This window comes from Vombatus ursinus, unplaced genomic scaffold (assembly GCF_900497805.2).
Source record: "Vombatus ursinus unplaced genomic scaffold, bare-nosed wombat genome assembly UNPS02014818.1, whole genome shotgun sequence".
Lineage (NCBI taxonomy): Eukaryota > Metazoa > Chordata > Mammalia > Diprotodontia > Vombatidae > Vombatus > Vombatus ursinus.
The window spans coordinates 17,647,081-17,664,118 of NW_020954596.1; the positions used below are offsets into that span (position 1 = coordinate 17,647,081).

Below are 17,038 nucleotides of genomic sequence, written 5' to 3' on the forward strand. Positions count from 1 at the left end.
AATGGCTAATGTGCAGATGGAAAAGATCTGGGTTCATACTCGGCGGAAGATACTGAAATTTAAAAAGCCATTCCTACTTCCAAGAAAAATGTGAAATGGTCACAAGTCCAAAAAAAAGTTCTTGGAAGAGCTTTAAAAAGGACTTTAAAAACAAATAAGAGTAGTTGTAGGAAAATTTGGGGAAAAAATAAGAGTAACATAAGCAAATCAAGAAAATTATAAAAAGAAAGTCAACCAATTAGAAAAAGAGATCCAAAAATTTAAGGAAGAAAATAATTCCTTAAAAACTAGAATTGGGCAAGGGAGAGTTAATGATGTTATAAGATACTAAGAAATAATAAAACAAAATCAAATGAATGAAAAAACAGAAGAGAATGTAAAACATCTCATTAGAAAAAATGACTGATCTAGAGAAAAAATTGGGGAGAGACAATATAAAAATTGTTGGACTACCTGAAAGTTATTATTTTTTTAGAGTCTAGACACTATGTTACAAGAAATCATTAAGGAAAATTTCCCTGAAGTTCTAGAATGGGAGGGTAAAATAGAAATAGAAAAAGTCCACTGATCACCACATGAAAGATATTCCAAGATGAAAACTAACAGGAATATCATAGCCAAGTTTTGAAGGCTCCCAGGTAAAGGAGAAAATACTACAAGCAAGAAGAAAAAAAATTAAAATACTGTGGAGCTACAGTTAGGATAACACAAGATCTACCAGCTTCTACATTAAAAGATCAAAGGGCTTGGAATATTATCCTGATTGAAATCTTGAAAAAAAAAAAGACATTGAATGAATTGGGGGGGAAAGGACATTTAATGAATTGAAAGACTTTGGTATATTTGTGACAAAAAGACCAGAACTCAATGGAAATTTTTACACAGAAGATCCAGGAAAAACATAAGGTAAACATTAAAGAACAATTATAAGATAGTCAATAAAGTCAAACTGTTTACTTCTTATATGGAAATGTAATCTGCACTCTTAAAAATGTTATCATTGCTTGAGTAATTTGAAAAAAGCACACATAGAAAGAAGGGTTGGGGTTGGGTTGAGTATGATGGAATGATTCTAAAAAAATAAAATTTGGTAGGGAGAGATAAAATGGAGCAATTATCTCATACAAACAAGGCCTGGATGGAAGAACTGTTGTAGTGGAAGCAAGTGGGGGTGTAAGGCTGGTAGTGCTAGAACTTTATTCTCAATAGAACTAGGTTAAGGGAATAACATACATCTAGAAAGGTTTAAAAGTCTTCTAAATTTTCTAAAGAAATAAAAGGGCAAATCTATAGTCATATGGAAAAATGCTCTAAATCACTATTGATTAGAGAAATGCAAATCAAAACAACTATGAGGTACCACATCACACCTATCAGATTGGCCAACATGACAAAACAAGAAAATGATAAATGCTGGAGAAGATGTGGGTAAATTGGAACACTAATGCATTGTTGGTGGAGTTGTGAAATGATCCAACCATTTTGGAGAGCAATTTGGAACTATGCCCAAAGGGCTATAAAAATGTGCATATCCTTTGACCCAGCAACACCCTTCTAGGGCTGTATCCCAAAGAGATTACAAAAATGGCAAAAGGACCCACATGTACAAAAATATTTATAGCACCTCTTTTGTGGTGGCAAAGAATTGGAAATTGAGAGGATGCCCATCAATTGGGGAATGACTGAACAAGTTATGGTATATAAATATAATGGAATACTATTGTGCTATAAGAAATGATGAGTAGGCAGACTTCAGAAAAACCTGGAAAGATTTGTGTGGACTGATGCTGAGTGAAGTGAGCAGAATCAGGAGAACATTGTACACAGCAACAGCCACATTGTGCGATGACTAACTTTGATAGTTAGCTCTTCTCAGCAATGCAAGTATCTAAGACAGCTCCAAAAGTCTCATAATGGAAAATGCTATCCACATCCAAAGAAAGAACTATTGAGTTTGAATGTAGATCGAAGCATACTATTTGCTCTTTTTTTCTTCTGTTTTGTTTTATTTCATCTTTCTTGTGGTTCCTCCTATTGGTTCTAATTCTTCCTTACAACATGACTAATGTGAAAATATGTTTAATAGGAATGTATATGTATAGCCTAAAAAACATGTAATACACTAAGTCTGATAGCTATTAAGGATAGAAAAACATCTCTCCAAATTCCAAGGTAGTGATACAAGAAAGAGCAGAACTGAACCTTCCTGTCCCAAGCCAGACATTTTAGGAATAAGAAAAATCTCGCTTTACTAAAATGATTGGGCATAGTTCTAGAGAATGAAAAGGTTCAGAAGTCATGTAATCCAACCTAATCATTTTTATAGAGAGCAAAACTGAGATCTAATAAAAAAATTGACTTGCCAAAAAAATAGGAGGGCAAGGGGACAAGGATAAGGGAGGAACTTTTAGGAGACTGAGTAGATCAAGAGGATGAGGGAGAGGAAAAGGTAGAGATTCTTACAAGGGTGAGTAGATTAAAGAATTGGAGGCTAAAGGAAAAGAATGAGGGAGGGTTTTTTAAAAAAGGGTACAGATTAGAGAGGTAGTGATTAGAAGCAAATCAGACACATGAGGAAGGATAGGGTAAAAAGAGAGGGTGAGAAGGACAATAAAGAAGAAAAATAGGGTGGAGGGAAATACACAAGTAGTAACTCTAATTTTGAATGTGAACGGGATGAACTCACCCATAAAACAGAAATGGATAGCAGAATGGATTAAAAATCAGAATCCTAAAATATTTTGTTTACAAGAAACACATTTAAAAATAAGAGATACACACAGTTAAAATAAAAGACTGCAGTAGAATTTATTATGCTTCAACTGAGGTAAAAAAAAGCAGAAGTAGCAGTCATGATTTCAAAGTTAAAGCTAAAATAGATTTAATTAAAGGATATAAACAGGGAAACTACATTATGATAAAGGATACCATGGAAAATGAAACAATATCAATACTAAACTTATATGCATTAAATGCTATAGCATCTAAAAATTTAAAGGTGGAAATAGATAGTAATATTATAATAGTGGGGGACTTTAACCTTTCCCTCTCAGAATTAGATAAATCTAACCAAAAAGTAAAAAAGAAAGAAGTTAAGAAGGAGAATAGAATCTTAGATAAGCTAGATATTAATTATCTGGAAAGAAGTGAGTGGGAATAGAAAAGAATGCACCTTTTTCTCAGCAGTACATGGTACATTTCCAAAAATTGACCACATATTATGGTATAGTTAAATGAAGAAAAGCAGAAATTTAAAATGCATCCCTTTCAGATCACAATGCTATAAAAGTTATATTCAATAAGAGACTATGGAAACACAGATTAAAAACTAATTGGACACTAAACAACCTAATCTTAAAGAGTGAGTAGGTTAAAGAACAAATTATAGAAACAATCAATAATTTTATTAAAGAGAATGACAATAATGAGAGTGCACATCAAAACCAATGGGATGCAGCAAAAAAAAGTAATCAGAGGAAAAAATATATCTTTAAATACTTATATCAATAAAGTAGAGAAAGAGCGGACCAAAGAATTGGATATTCAATTTAAAAAAACTAGAAAAAGAATAAATTTAAAGTCCCCAATTAAACACCAAACTGGAAATCTTAAAAATTAAAGATGAGATAAATAAAATTGAGTGTAAGAAAACCATAGAGTTAATAAATAAATAAAAAGAGTTGGTTTTATTTTAAAAAATAAAATAGATAAATCGTTGGTTAATATGATTTTTAAAAAAGAGTAGGAAACCAAATCACAAGGATTAAAAATGAAAAGAGTAAATGTACCAGTAGTGAAGATTAAATCAAAACAATTGTAAGGAGTTATTTTGCCCAATTATATGACAACAAACTTAATAACTTAAGTGAAATGGAAGAATATTTACAAAAATATAAACAGCCTAGATTAACAGAAGAGTAAATAGAGTATCTTAAAAAATCTACTTTAGAAAAAGAAATTGAACAGACCATAAATGAGCTTCCTAAGAAAAAAAGTGTCATGACCAGATGGATTTACAAGTGATTTCTACCAAACATTTAAAGACCAACTAATTCCAATATTAAATAAATTATTTGAAGTAATAGGCAAAAAAAGAATATTGATGAACTCCTTTTATGAAACAAACATGGTGTTGATACCCAAACCAGGAGTAGCAAAACCAGAGAAAGAAAATTATAGACCAATTTCATTAATAAATATGGATGCAAAAATTCTAAAAAAACACTAGCCAGGAGACTACAACAATACATTACAAAGATTATATACTGTGAGCAAGTGAGATTTATACCAGGAATACAGGAATGGTTTAACATAAGACGAACTATTAACATAATTGATTACATCAATAACAAAAATAACAATTATTTGATTATATCAATAGATGCAGAAAAAGCTTCTGATAAGCTGCAATACTCATTACTATTAAAAACATTTGAAAGCTTGGTTATAAATGTATTTTTCCTTAAAACGATGTGAAGTATCTTAACTAAAACCATAAGCGAGCATTATTTGTAATGCGAATAAGGTAGAAACCTTCCCAATAAGATCAGGAATGAAACAAGGATGCCCACTGTCACCTGTATTATTCAATATTGTATTAGAAATGCTAGCAAAAGCAATGAGAAGAAAAAAATTGAAGGAATCAAAATGGGCAATGAGGTAATAAAAACTTATCTCTTTTTCCAGATGATATGATGATATACAAGGAAAATCCTAATGATTCAACTAGAAAGTTAGTGAAAATAATTAATAAATTTAGCAAAGTAGCAGAATATAAAATAAGCCCACATAAACCATCAGCATTTCTATACATCACCAACAAAACTCTGCAAGAAGAGATAGGAAGAAATACCTTATTTAAAATAACCATATAAAAAGTAATAAAATGAAATAAAATAAAATAACCATACACAATATAAAATACCAGGAAGCATACCTACAAAACAAGCCTAGGAACTACTTGAACATAATTATAAAACATTTTTATACAAATAAAGTCAGATTTAAATAATTGGAGAAATATTAATTGTTTATGAATACACAGAGCCAATTTAATAAAAATAACAATTTTACCTAAACTAACCTATTTATTCAATATAGTCTCAATTAAATTACCAAAAAAAAAATTATTTTAACAAACTAGAAAAAAACAACAACAAAATTCATCTGGAAGAATAAAAGGTCAAAAACATCAAATGAATTAATGGGAAAAAATGTAAAGGAAGGAGGTTTAGCAATACCAGATCTTAAAGTATAGTATAAGGAAGAAATTATCAAAACTATCTGGTACTGGTTAAAAAATAGAAAGGTAGATTAGTGGAACAGATTAGACATACAATACAGTAGCATAGTAGCTTTGTGTTTGACAAATGTAAAGATTTAAGCTTTGGGGATAAAAATTCATTATTTAGTAAAAACTGATGGGAAAGCAGAAAAGTAGTCTGGCAGAAATTGGGTGTAGACCAATGTCTTACACCCTTTACCAAGATAAGATCCAAATGGATATATGACCTACATATAAAGGGAGACATCATAAGAAAATTAGAAGAACACGGAACATATTACCTATCAGATTTATGGATGGGGGAATAATTTATGAAAAAACAAAAGACAGAGAGCATTATGAGGTGTAAACTAGGTTATTTCTATTACATTAAATTAAAAAGGTTTTACAAAGATGAAATCAATGTAGCCAAGATTAGTAGAGTAGAACATAAGGGGATGGCAGCTGCCAACTTCCTAGTCTTGGACACTGTTCCTCTCTTAATTCATCCTAAGATTGATTTTTTTTGACTACTATATCACATTGTTGACTTACATTGAGTTTGTAACCTACTAACACTCTTAGATTTCTTCACACAATCTCTTCCTATGGATATGATGCTGATTTTTCTGAGCCCAAGTAAAAAATGTTACTTTTATCCATATTAAATGTCTTCTTGTTGAATGTAACCCAACATTCTAGTTTGCTGAGGTCTTTGTGGATGTTGGTTGTGCAATCTATTTTGTAAGCTAGCCCTTCTAGCTTTGTTTCATCTTTTAATTTGCTAAATGTGCCTTTTTTGCCTTTATACAAGTCACAGACAAAAAAAATTTTAGCAACACAGGATCAAAAACTAATCCCTGAGGCCTTCCAATGGAGACCCCTTCTAAATTGGCCTTTTTGGGCCCGGCCACCCATCTAGTACTAAATCCACTTAATTTTGCTAGTCCACAGTCTACTTCTCTATCTTTTCATCAGTTGTAGAGATTTCTTTGAAAGACTCTACATATGTAAAACATTCTTTATATGAAACTTTGTCAAATTTCCTTACTGAAAATCAAGATAACTTTATCGACATTATTTTTGTGCTGCCAAGCATAAAAATAATTTCTAAGGTCCCTTCCAGCTCTAATAGCCTATAAGCTAAGTCCCCTTGCTGTTTTAAGAACCTTTCCAGTTTTGAGACTGACATTTGTGACCAGAGTTCGTCCCCAATTATGGGAAACTCCCAGATTAACAAGTTCCATCTTCAGCCTCACCATACCTCAAGCAACAAAAAACTCAGGTCTCTAGTGCCTCGCAGACATAACACTTTCCCTTTTCCTACCCTCTGGTCCTCACTGCTCTGACTAACTGGAGGTCTGTTCAGGAGCTGAAAGGATAAAGTGTTCCATTTGTGTTTGTTTTGTTATTCCCCTGCCCCTCCTCCTTCTCACCCTCTGGCTGGACAGTGTGCCCAGCCCTGGCTCTGGGGACTACAGGAAATTGAGAACTGGAGCTGGTTGTTCCTTGGACCACCCCCAAACAGGTTTCCTGCATTGATTCAGAACACTGTTTAAATAAGAGGGTGTGGCTGCCTTACTTAAGGCCGAGAGTCCAAGGTACTGAGCCTTGGATCTTACCAGACAAGAGCAGAACCATGAAGCTGCTGCTTGGCTTGGTGGGGCTTTTCTCCATTTGCCTGTTGGCTAATGCAGCTCCTCCAACTTGCTATTCAAGGATGCTGAATCTAAGCAAAGAAATCATGGATTCCTTTGCCACACTGAAGAATGAAGAGCCCCTGGTAAGTTTAATGCTTTTTTTTCCCTTTTTTCTTTTTTTAAGAGCTTCCATTTCTTCCTCAGAAAAATTAGGCAATTGTACTCGATAATCTGTAAGGTATCTTTCAATTCTAACATTATCTGTTCTAAGGTTCTTTCCATCTCTAACATTCTGTGTTCTAAAATGCATTCCAGCTCTAATAATAAGCATGGATTATTATATAAATGTCTTTTTCATCTCTAACATTTTGATTTCTACCATTCCTTCCAGCTCTAACAATCCATGTTCTACATTCCTTTTCAGCTCTAACATTCTGTATTTCAAGATCCTTTCTAACTCTAACAGTTTAGGTTCTATGGTCATTTCCACCACTAACATTCTGTGTTCCAAGATCCCTTCCAGATCTAAAAATCTTTGTTCTCTGTTCTAAGTTCCTTTTTAGTCCTAAAATTCTATGTTCTAAGATCCACTCCAACTCTAACAGCCTCTTTTATGTCACAAGGCTCCTTCTAGCTCTTAATCCTATGACCCTGTGAAAGGCTGCCTTACTGAATCTGTTGGGTCCCTCAAGAATATTGAATAATAAATAGTGTGTTTTCCTTACTTCTAGGAGCCCTGCGTGGAGGGACTGCCAAAACTTTACTTGGATATACATGTAAGTTAATTCTTTCTCAGATCCAAACATTACTAGTTGGGTGCCTGTGTAAGTATCAGAGTCAGGGGAGGGAGGAAGAGAACTATTATTATATGGAGAGTTTGGCTGCAGACGATAGCTCATAGATTGTACAAGGATGGAGATGAAAGGAATTTGGAAATATCACTTAATCAAACAATCAGTGTGAAATGTAGATCAGTGTGGGAAAGTTGTATAAGAGGAGAACTGAGGAAATGAAAGACAGAGTACATAAAGAACAAACATGGTATGGTTGAAATAGCACTGAACCTGGAATCAGAGTACCTGAGTTCCATCCTATCTCTCAGGCTTTATTCACTGTGTAATTTTGGGGAAATTCCTTAACATGAACCTCAGTTTACTCATCTATAAAATGGGCATAATTTTTAAAATTATCTCAACATGGCTTGCCCGACATGCACATGTGCCTAGTGAGGAGTCTGGGTCTTGAATCAATCATGTGACCCCCATGCTATTTCCACACTTCATGTGATTATAAAATCATTCCTAGAGCTGGAAGGGGGCTTATAGAAATTGGCTCCATTTCACACAAGGGTGATAAAGTAGTAAATTGGAATTGAAAACCTAGGTTCTCTAACTAAACCCAGTATTCTTTCCATAACACCATCTAAAGAAAAAGTCATCTAAATGCTAAAATATATCTACAAAAAGATAGAAGAATGACTGCTAGAATTTTCTGATGAGTAAGAACTATCTATTTTTCGCCACTCAAAGCAAGGGATCTTCCACATTCCTGTTGTTATCTACAAAATAACATTTTACTATTGCTCCAAAAGTAATAGGTTTCAAGCAATATGACTGGGACAGTCAGGGCGAAAGCAATCACAGCAATGATAAATTTTAGTCCCTTTTATTGTGAGCATGTTATCTGAGGAAGACATGGAGCATCAATTAATCAACAAACATTTGAGCTCCACACCATAAGGGATACAAAGATTTACCAAGTCCACCTCAGTGCCCAGAGAAATGATAATCTATAATATGCTAGGAAATATAATCTAGTAGATGAGACCCATCTGGAAATAATTATAAAACAAGGCCAAATTGCAAAGTTCAATAAGAAAAGTATAGGCACACCCCCAATTAATGTGTATTGCTATTAGGAAACATGACTTCAAGTGAAATAATATTAGTTATGGGGGTCAGTCCATTCTATAAGAACAATGTTATAAATGGGAGAGCAGTCAAACAGTGTTACTAGTGGAGTTTTCAAATCTTCTTCTGGAAATTAGTTAAATAACGAATAATGCATTAACATTATTAACAATGTGGTCTGTTGGTCAATAAGCATTTACTATGTACCAGACACTGTGCTAAATGCTGAGGATACAAAGAAAGGCAAAAAAAAACCACACACACAACCTCCCTGATCTCAAGGAGTTCACAGTCTTAATTGGGAATCCAGCATGCAAACAAATATGTAGTGATGTATTAGCAATGCTGTTGGGGAATGGTCTTATGGAAACAAACACAAGGACTGAGTTTGGGGAGGGAGGTATCCTTAGACTTTGCTTGGACTCTAGTTAGATCTATAAGTATAGCCATTCACTTCTGGTGAAACCATTCCCTACTTGGGTTGCTGAGGTGAATCATTCAGACACTGACAATCACATTTCTGAACATTTTATTTAATATTTGTCCGTTCTCTGAGATGAGCTGCTGTTCTCACAAATCAAAAGGTGGTGTTCTGGTAGTGGGATCTACAGGCAGAGGAGTGGTCGTTCTGCCATATTATGTCAATGTGGTTGTCTTTATGTTATGTCTTAAAACTATCATCTGATGGCTTAGCTGTATAGATGAACAACATGTCATTGATGACTAGGCTTCACATATTAAAAAGAAACACCACTGGGGAGTCTGGTAGTATGCCTGTGGCCAGAGAGCCTTTCAGAGTTAAGTGTCTCTCAGATCTGAGGGAATGTCAACACTGGGATCTAGACCAAGGAGTTTAAATGAATCAGTCAATCAACATTCATTAATTTTTTTTTTTTTTGCTTAGACTGGGCACTGGCTATTAGTTTTGTTTCTACTTCTCAAAAAGAAAAGCAACAGTTGCTCTTACCCAAAGACCCTTGAAAACAAAGGAGTCACTTATCATTGATGAGTACAATTAGGCCCTACCACAGTCTGTACAATGAGCTATCAGAGTTCAGAGGAGGGAAAGAAATTGTAAAACATCATGAAGATGATGAACATGGCCTTTCAAGTGGACTTAATGTGTACTAAGTCAACCAAGTATCAATACTTACTCTATATTTTAGAGAAGCATAATAATCAGCATTGTAATATAGACATATTTCAAGGCAATCATTCTATTTTCATTCCCATATTGTCTGGTATGGTAGTCTACGCTACATACTACATGCAAAGCACTCACTAGGTAGTGAGAAAGATGGGAAAAAATATTAGAGTTTATAGGTTAAGGGAGGAGATAACACAAGAAAACAAATAACCACAATACAAACTAGCAAGGGTTGATTAAACACTCACTATATACAAGGCTCTGTCACATAAAAAACTAGTGGATTACAACACCAGGCAGAATGTCACGGAAGAGTGAAGAATTGTTCCTGGGATTCAACTGAAGGAGGAAAACAATATGGCAGAGTGGTCAACAAACAGTGCTAGTTGTGAAGTCAGGAAGACTTGGACTCTAAATCCCAATTCTGCTACTCATAAACTGTGATGGCAGACAAGTCACTGAGCCTCTTTCAACCTGATTCCTCAACTGCCAAATGGGTATAATTAATCGTAACAATAACAACAACACTTATGTGGTACTTTGCAAAACATTGTACGTGTTATCTCACTAGATCTTCACAACAACTCTGTGTGGTAGCTGCTATCATTATCACCATTTAACACATAAGGAAACTGAGGCAGAGAGAGGTTGTGATTTGACCAAGGACAAACAATTAATACCTGAGGTAGAATTCAAACTTGTCTTCCTGACTCCAAGCCCAGGACTCTCACCCATTGTGCTACCTAGCAGCCTCTAAGAGTGATAACTGACATTTATGTTGCATTTTTATGATTTAATATTACATCCAGAAAAACTCAGAGATCACCACCAACCTCTTAATTTTACACATGAGGTACAGTTATTCACCCAAGGTCATACAGCTAGCTTATAGTGGCAAAGCCAGAAATAGGACTTGTGGGAAGTGGGCATGGGGTCTGATTCCTAACCTACCTGAAGATTCCTTCCATTACCCCACCTTCCAGTGCATACTTTTTCATCTGCTTCCTGTCACTGGAAGTATGCTAGGAGTTTGAAACAGAGATTTGTAATTAAGTAGCATCGAAGAGTGATAGAGAGCCAGTTGTGAAGTTATGACAGCTGGGTTCATGTACTGCCTCTGACATGTCCTGACTGAATGACTCTGCGTAGGTCAGCCTCTCAGGGCTCCAGACAACTCCCTGAGACCATAAGCTGCAAAAGAGGTGCCAACTGGTATTGGGAAGGGATTTTCCTCACCAGAGAATCTGGTCTGTATCACTGTCCTATAAAACACTCTAAGGTTTGCAAAGCCCTTTTATACACATTGTCATTTGGTCCTCACAACAGCTCTATAAGATAAGAACTAAGTTATTATCACCTTCATTTTGTAGACAAGAAAGCTGAGGCCAGGCAAGTTAAATAACTTGGTTGGGTCTCACAGCCAAGAAGTGTGTGAGGTAGAATTCAAACCCAGCTCTTTCTGGCTACAGGTCCAGCACTCTCTCTACTAAGCCATGCTGCTTCTACAACTCTCCACGTGGGCATCATGAGAATAGTCTAATAAGATAGTGAGAGTGATATGTTTTGCATCTGAAAGCTGGGTGAGTATCAGGAGAGACAAAAAGACAAATAATTTCTGGCTAGATATAACAGGGAAGATCTTAAGAAAGAGGTGCCATTTGAAGTAGACCTTAAAGGTAAGATTATACAGATAGAAATGTTGGGGAGGAAATAATGAATCAGTAGCTGATTAATGACAATACATGTCATTAAACTAATGATAAATTTTAAGAAGACAAAGGATAACTAGGTCAGATCCCAAAATAAAATAGGAAAAAATTATTAACTAATCTAGTTCCATATATTATTTTTCATTACTGGGGAACATGGAAAGGTAAGGAGTGATGAACTTATAGTCAAGAGCAACTTGTATTTGAATTCTAAAGCTGACACTAGTAAGCTTTAGTTTCCTCATCTATAAAATGGGGATGGCAATGCTTGTAGTATCTACTTTATAAGATTATTGTATCAAATGAAATAATACTATAGCACCAAATAAATATCTATTATTATTCTCACCCACCATCTTCCTTCACAAAAAAAAGGTCTACTTAACCCATTAAAGCAGTTACTATTACAAATTGTGAGATTGAGATGTGGAGAATCTGAGTAGCTTTTTCAAGGCCATACAGTCAGTCAGTTAATGTTAGAGTGCTTACTAGATTTCAGGCCTGTTACTTCCTAGTTCCATCCTCTTTGTTGCCTTTTAATCGTTTCAGTCATGCCCAACTCTCCATGACCGCATTTGGAGTTTTCTTGGTCAAGACACTGGAGTGTTTTGCCATTTTCCTTTCCAATTCATTTTACAGATGAGGAAACTGAGACAAAGAGGGTTAAGTGACTTGCCCAGGATCATACAGCTAGTAAGTGTCTGAAACCAGATTTTAACTCAGGAAAATGAGTCTTTCTGACACCAGGCTTGGCACTATCCACTGTGCATCCTAGCTGCCCCCTCAGTCCTCTTTACATGATTCCATTCATCACACCTATGCCACTAACATTTTCTATGTAAATATAAAATGGAAAACAGGTACAATACCAGAGAAGAAAAAAAGAACTGTATCATAGCTCCTGGAACACAGTAGATGCTTAATAAATGTTTTTTGACTGACTGTACATCCTTCACAAGTGGAAGTCACTTCTTCCAATCAAAGAGTTGATACTTTACTGAAGGAGTTCCTATTCTGCTGTCATTCTGTTTCACCCATCATACATCATCCTACATTTTCAGAATTACTGTGTGCTGGCCAAACTACGGGACTTTGTAGCATCGCCCAAGTGTCGGAAAGTAGCTCAAGTAGGTGCCCTGAAAGACAAAGTCCGGAAGTTGTACATCATCATGAACTCATTCTGCAGGAGGGTACGTTAACGTCTTTAAAGACTTCTCTTATTTGCCATCATTTGTCAAATCATTACTGAGCTCCTGCAATGTGTGAGACCCTGGGCTAGAAACCTACCTTGGGATATAACAGAGTATAAAACATGGTCCCTTCCTGAATGGAAATAATAATCTTTTGAGGAAAACAAGCCATATATACATAAAAAGACAACCACCAATACAAAGCAGATTATAGCAAGTCCCAAATAAGTTCATAAGTGCTCAGTGGAGACAGAGATCTCTGTCAGTGGGGGTAATCAGAAAGGGGCAGGCATTGAACTGGGTCTTCTATGGATCCAGGTAGGATACCAATGATAGGCGACAAGGTGAAAGAAGGGGATTCATGCAGGTGTGTAGTGGCAGACAAGAATAGAGCCAGAATGTGGAAGGCCTTGAATGCCAGGTTAGTAAGTTTAACTCTATCCTATAAACAGTGAAAAGCTATTGAAAGTTTCAGAAGAAGGTTATGGTCAGGTAAAAATTGTGCTTTAGAAAGATTCATCTGGCAGACTAAATAGGAGGGACTGGAAAAGGAGAGGATGAAAACAGGGAGACTGATTTAAATGACCTTGTAGTAGTCTGGGCACAGATTATAGGGCTGGTAGCAATGAGAATGGAAAGGAAGAGATAGAAGAAAAAAAATATTGTAAATGACAGACTGGCAGGATTTTATAACTGACTGGATGTACCAGGGCAAAGAATTTTAGTATTATTATATATACTTCAGTGTGTTGTTAGTTTCTCTGTTCTATGAGATATTTTTATTAATTAGACTGTAGTAATATTCCCCAAATGCTGAAAAGATGCTTAAGTCGGTGAAGGGGTGCAGGGGAAAGGAGGATTAAAAAATGATTCTGAGGTCTCAAACCTGTACTATGAAATGGGTTCTGTGATGTGATTATACCTGGTGCACTTGCATAATCCCCCAAGGCAAGGTAATTAATCTGGTGGGACAGGAAGGCAGCAATTTTTGCCAATAAAGCTGATGAGGGCACCAACCTCTCTCCCTCTCTGGGGCTGCTAGTATTCAGCAAATACTAAGTGAAGCTAACCCAGGCTTCTGGGCTGGTGTTCCTAAACTAGCTCATACTGCAGGGCTGAGTTTGTTAAATGAAGGGAGAGCAAGGGATGGAGGTGAAAACCTTGTAGAATGTAGAGTCTGATCACCTGGGTGCCTTTCCCTATGAATCTGTGTCTGTGTCCTTAGGGCAATTATGGTGTAGTTATACTGAAAGCTACCAGAGGTGTCAAGGGATAGCATCCACAAAAGGACTGGATGATGATAAGTTTCTATCACCAATGTGAATAGCAGCTACCTCCTTGACAAGACCTTCTGGGTCTTGTCTCTCCTATCTGTGTACCTATACCATAGGCTTCAAGTCTAACAATTCAAGTGCCCAAGAGTCCCATGCCCCCCAGGAGTGGGACATAGTGCTCTTGGGCTTCCTGAAGTCTTAGTCACCTCTTCTCCCTCCATTTGTAATGCTGGCACTCATCTCTTATTTCTTCAGGACTTGGTGTTCTTGTCTGATGACTGTGAGGCCCTGGAAAACCCCATCCAAGCTCCCACAACTGCAAGACCCCAACTTAGGTCAGAGCCAAAGGAAGTTGCCAAGATGTTTCCAGTTACACCAGCTGCCAGAACCTCAACTGGCTAAAATCATGCACCCAACAGGGCTTGTGTGTGCATATGTATGTGTGTGTGTATGTGTGTGCGTGCATGTGTGTGTGTGTGTTATCTCTAACTTCACTGTATATTTTGCCATCTGCAGGAAATGAGCAAACTCATTGCCTACCTGGAGAGCTGCATGTCAAAGCTGGGCTAGAAAGCTTATTTTTATTGAGTATTTCTGCTATTTCTATGTAGCCAGAAGGCCCAGATCTGTTTATTTGAACAGTAAGAATGAAATGCCAGATTTACTTTTTTCCTCATGAATAGCTAGTTTCATAGTAAGCAAAAGGAGGTGCTTTCATTACTAAGCTAACTTGGTTGGAGCAAAAGTTCCTTCCGTTCTTGTAACAGCTTTATTCACAGTTAGCTAGAATCTTTTACACAAGCTAGCAATAAGAGAAGCAACAGATTCTGCAGTGACTTTCTAAAAATATTATCTTTGTATTGTTCTTTGAATTTCTTTTGGGAGATTGTGTTAGAAATATTGCGTTTGAAGGAAGAACCCTTCCTTTCAAAATTGGTGAAAACCTTAATTAAAAATCACTTTTCATGGAGAAGAAATTTCTTGTTTGTGAAGCATTCAATTGTCATGAACGTTCTCTTGTTTTTGATGATTCTCTTATAATTTGCTTTTCTAAGCAAATTGTATTTCTCCCCATTTCCATGTGAGCTTGGAAGTTACTGTTCTAGGTCATGTTTTCTGTCTGTGATAAAACAAGACACCCAGTGGGGCTCTGATGCCACCGTGCAAGGCCACCATTTCTTTATGTCTTTCAGGGATTCTCCATTTTTTCATTGCTTTGCCATATGCTATGTGATCTGTGTCAATGGCAATCTGATGCAGCTACAGTTATCCTTTCCACATTGTGGGGATTAGGGGTACAAAGCCTGCACAGTTTGGAAGGTCCATATAAAAGTTTTGGCCCTCTTTTCATACCAGAGAAGCACTGAATTTTTTCTTTTTCTTTTGTGGAATGTTTACAGTACCTTATTGTAAATTTTGGGTTAAGTATTTGGTCATAGGCTCTGTGTCATCTTCTGGACTTTGTATGTCATCTGTGACTTCTGTAAAACTCCAAAAAATTCCCATTTAATTTCTTTTGGTGATGCATGATGTATCAAAACCATGACAGGGAAAGTTGCTTTGTAAAAGGGATAACTGTACTTTTTTTGGACAGTGTTCCACAGAAGAGATGAACTATTTATTATGCTAAAGCAATAGCCTTTTATTAGAATTGCATTTTAATCCAGACAAGGGAAGATGTTTGGAATGGAGAAGGGAAGGCAAGAACACTCCTAGATCAGTTATTGGAGAGACCAGGATACCATTAGAGAAATCTCCAAATGGGCAGTATGTGTCTTTGACTTAATTGGGGTGGAGATAGAGGGTTGTCCAAGAAATGACCTTCTATTCACAGCAAGAGGAAGAAAGGGACTGATTGATGTAATGAAAGACTCCCTCCAAACCAAGAGCTCAGGTAATACCAAGCTTTCTCCACTCACCCAGGCCGCTGTGAACACACCTGGGTTATTTTAAACAACAGGGAACTTTCCAATACAGAAGAGGGACAGGTATTTTATAAGGAAGGATGTTGTCTTACTCAAGTTCCTGCCTCTTATGGTACTAATAGATAGGTGATAGCTAAGAAGCTGGTAGTTTCCAGAATGGAAGATTCCAGAGAAAAGAGTGCAGTACCAGGCAAGAGGAGTAGAGACAGCTTATTGTAAAGAAACTAAACGTACATAAAGAAGCAAATGAATATAGTAGTATAATGTTCAACAACCCAAAGACCACAATTACTAGAGTACAGACTCATTATAACTATTAAGAAAACTAGAAAGCAATCTGCTAGAAATTAGGTTTAGACCAAGATCTAACATATGCCACAATAAACTCCAAATGAGTACATGGCCTAGAGAACAAATGTCATATCATAAACACTTCTCACAACTATGACTGGGGAATGAGTTAATGAACAGATAAGAGATAAAGCAGCTCGAAGAAGACAAAATAAACTATTTTAATTATATAAAATTGAAAAGGTTTTACATAAACAAAATCAATGCAGATAAAAATAGAAGAGGAATAGTTGGATAGGAAAAAAAAATCTTTGCAGCAAATTTCTCCATTAAAGGTCCAATATTCAAAATACGTAAGTAACTAATTCAAGTGAACAGGGATTACAACTATTCCCCAACAGATAAATAGACAATGGATATGACCAATTCTCAAGGGAAGGGACCCAAGCTATCTCTATCCAGGGAAAAAAATGCTCCAAATCACAAATAATTAGAAAAATGTAAATTAAAACAATTCTGAGGTTCCATCTCACACCTATCAGGTCAGTAAAGATGACAAAGAAAGAAAATGACAGTTGTTAGAAGGGTTTAGAGAAGGTAGAAGCTATGTGTAGTGGTTCAGCCATTCTGGAAAGTAATTGGAAACTCTGCCCAAAAAGTCACAAAACTGTTCATATCCTTTGAACTAG

At 36.1% G+C, this 17,038-nt stretch overlaps 1 protein-coding gene across 1 annotated transcript; it reads left to right on the forward strand.

The window, feature by feature from the left end:
* The first annotated feature begins 6,790 nt into the window (after nt 1-6,790).
* Nucleotides 6,791-15,094, forward strand: CYTL1 (cytokine like 1). Its single transcript, XM_027836601.1, has 4 exons — nt 6,791-7,046; nt 7,635-7,679; nt 12,731-12,859; nt 14,389-15,094. The coding sequence occupies exons 1-4, from the start codon at nt 6,903-6,905 to the stop codon at nt 14,533-14,535; spliced, it is 465 nt and encodes a 154-aa protein (XP_027692402.1). The 5' UTR covers nt 6,791-6,902; the 3' UTR covers nt 14,536-15,094.
* The last annotated feature ends 1,944 nt before the right edge of the window (nt 15,095-17,038 follow it).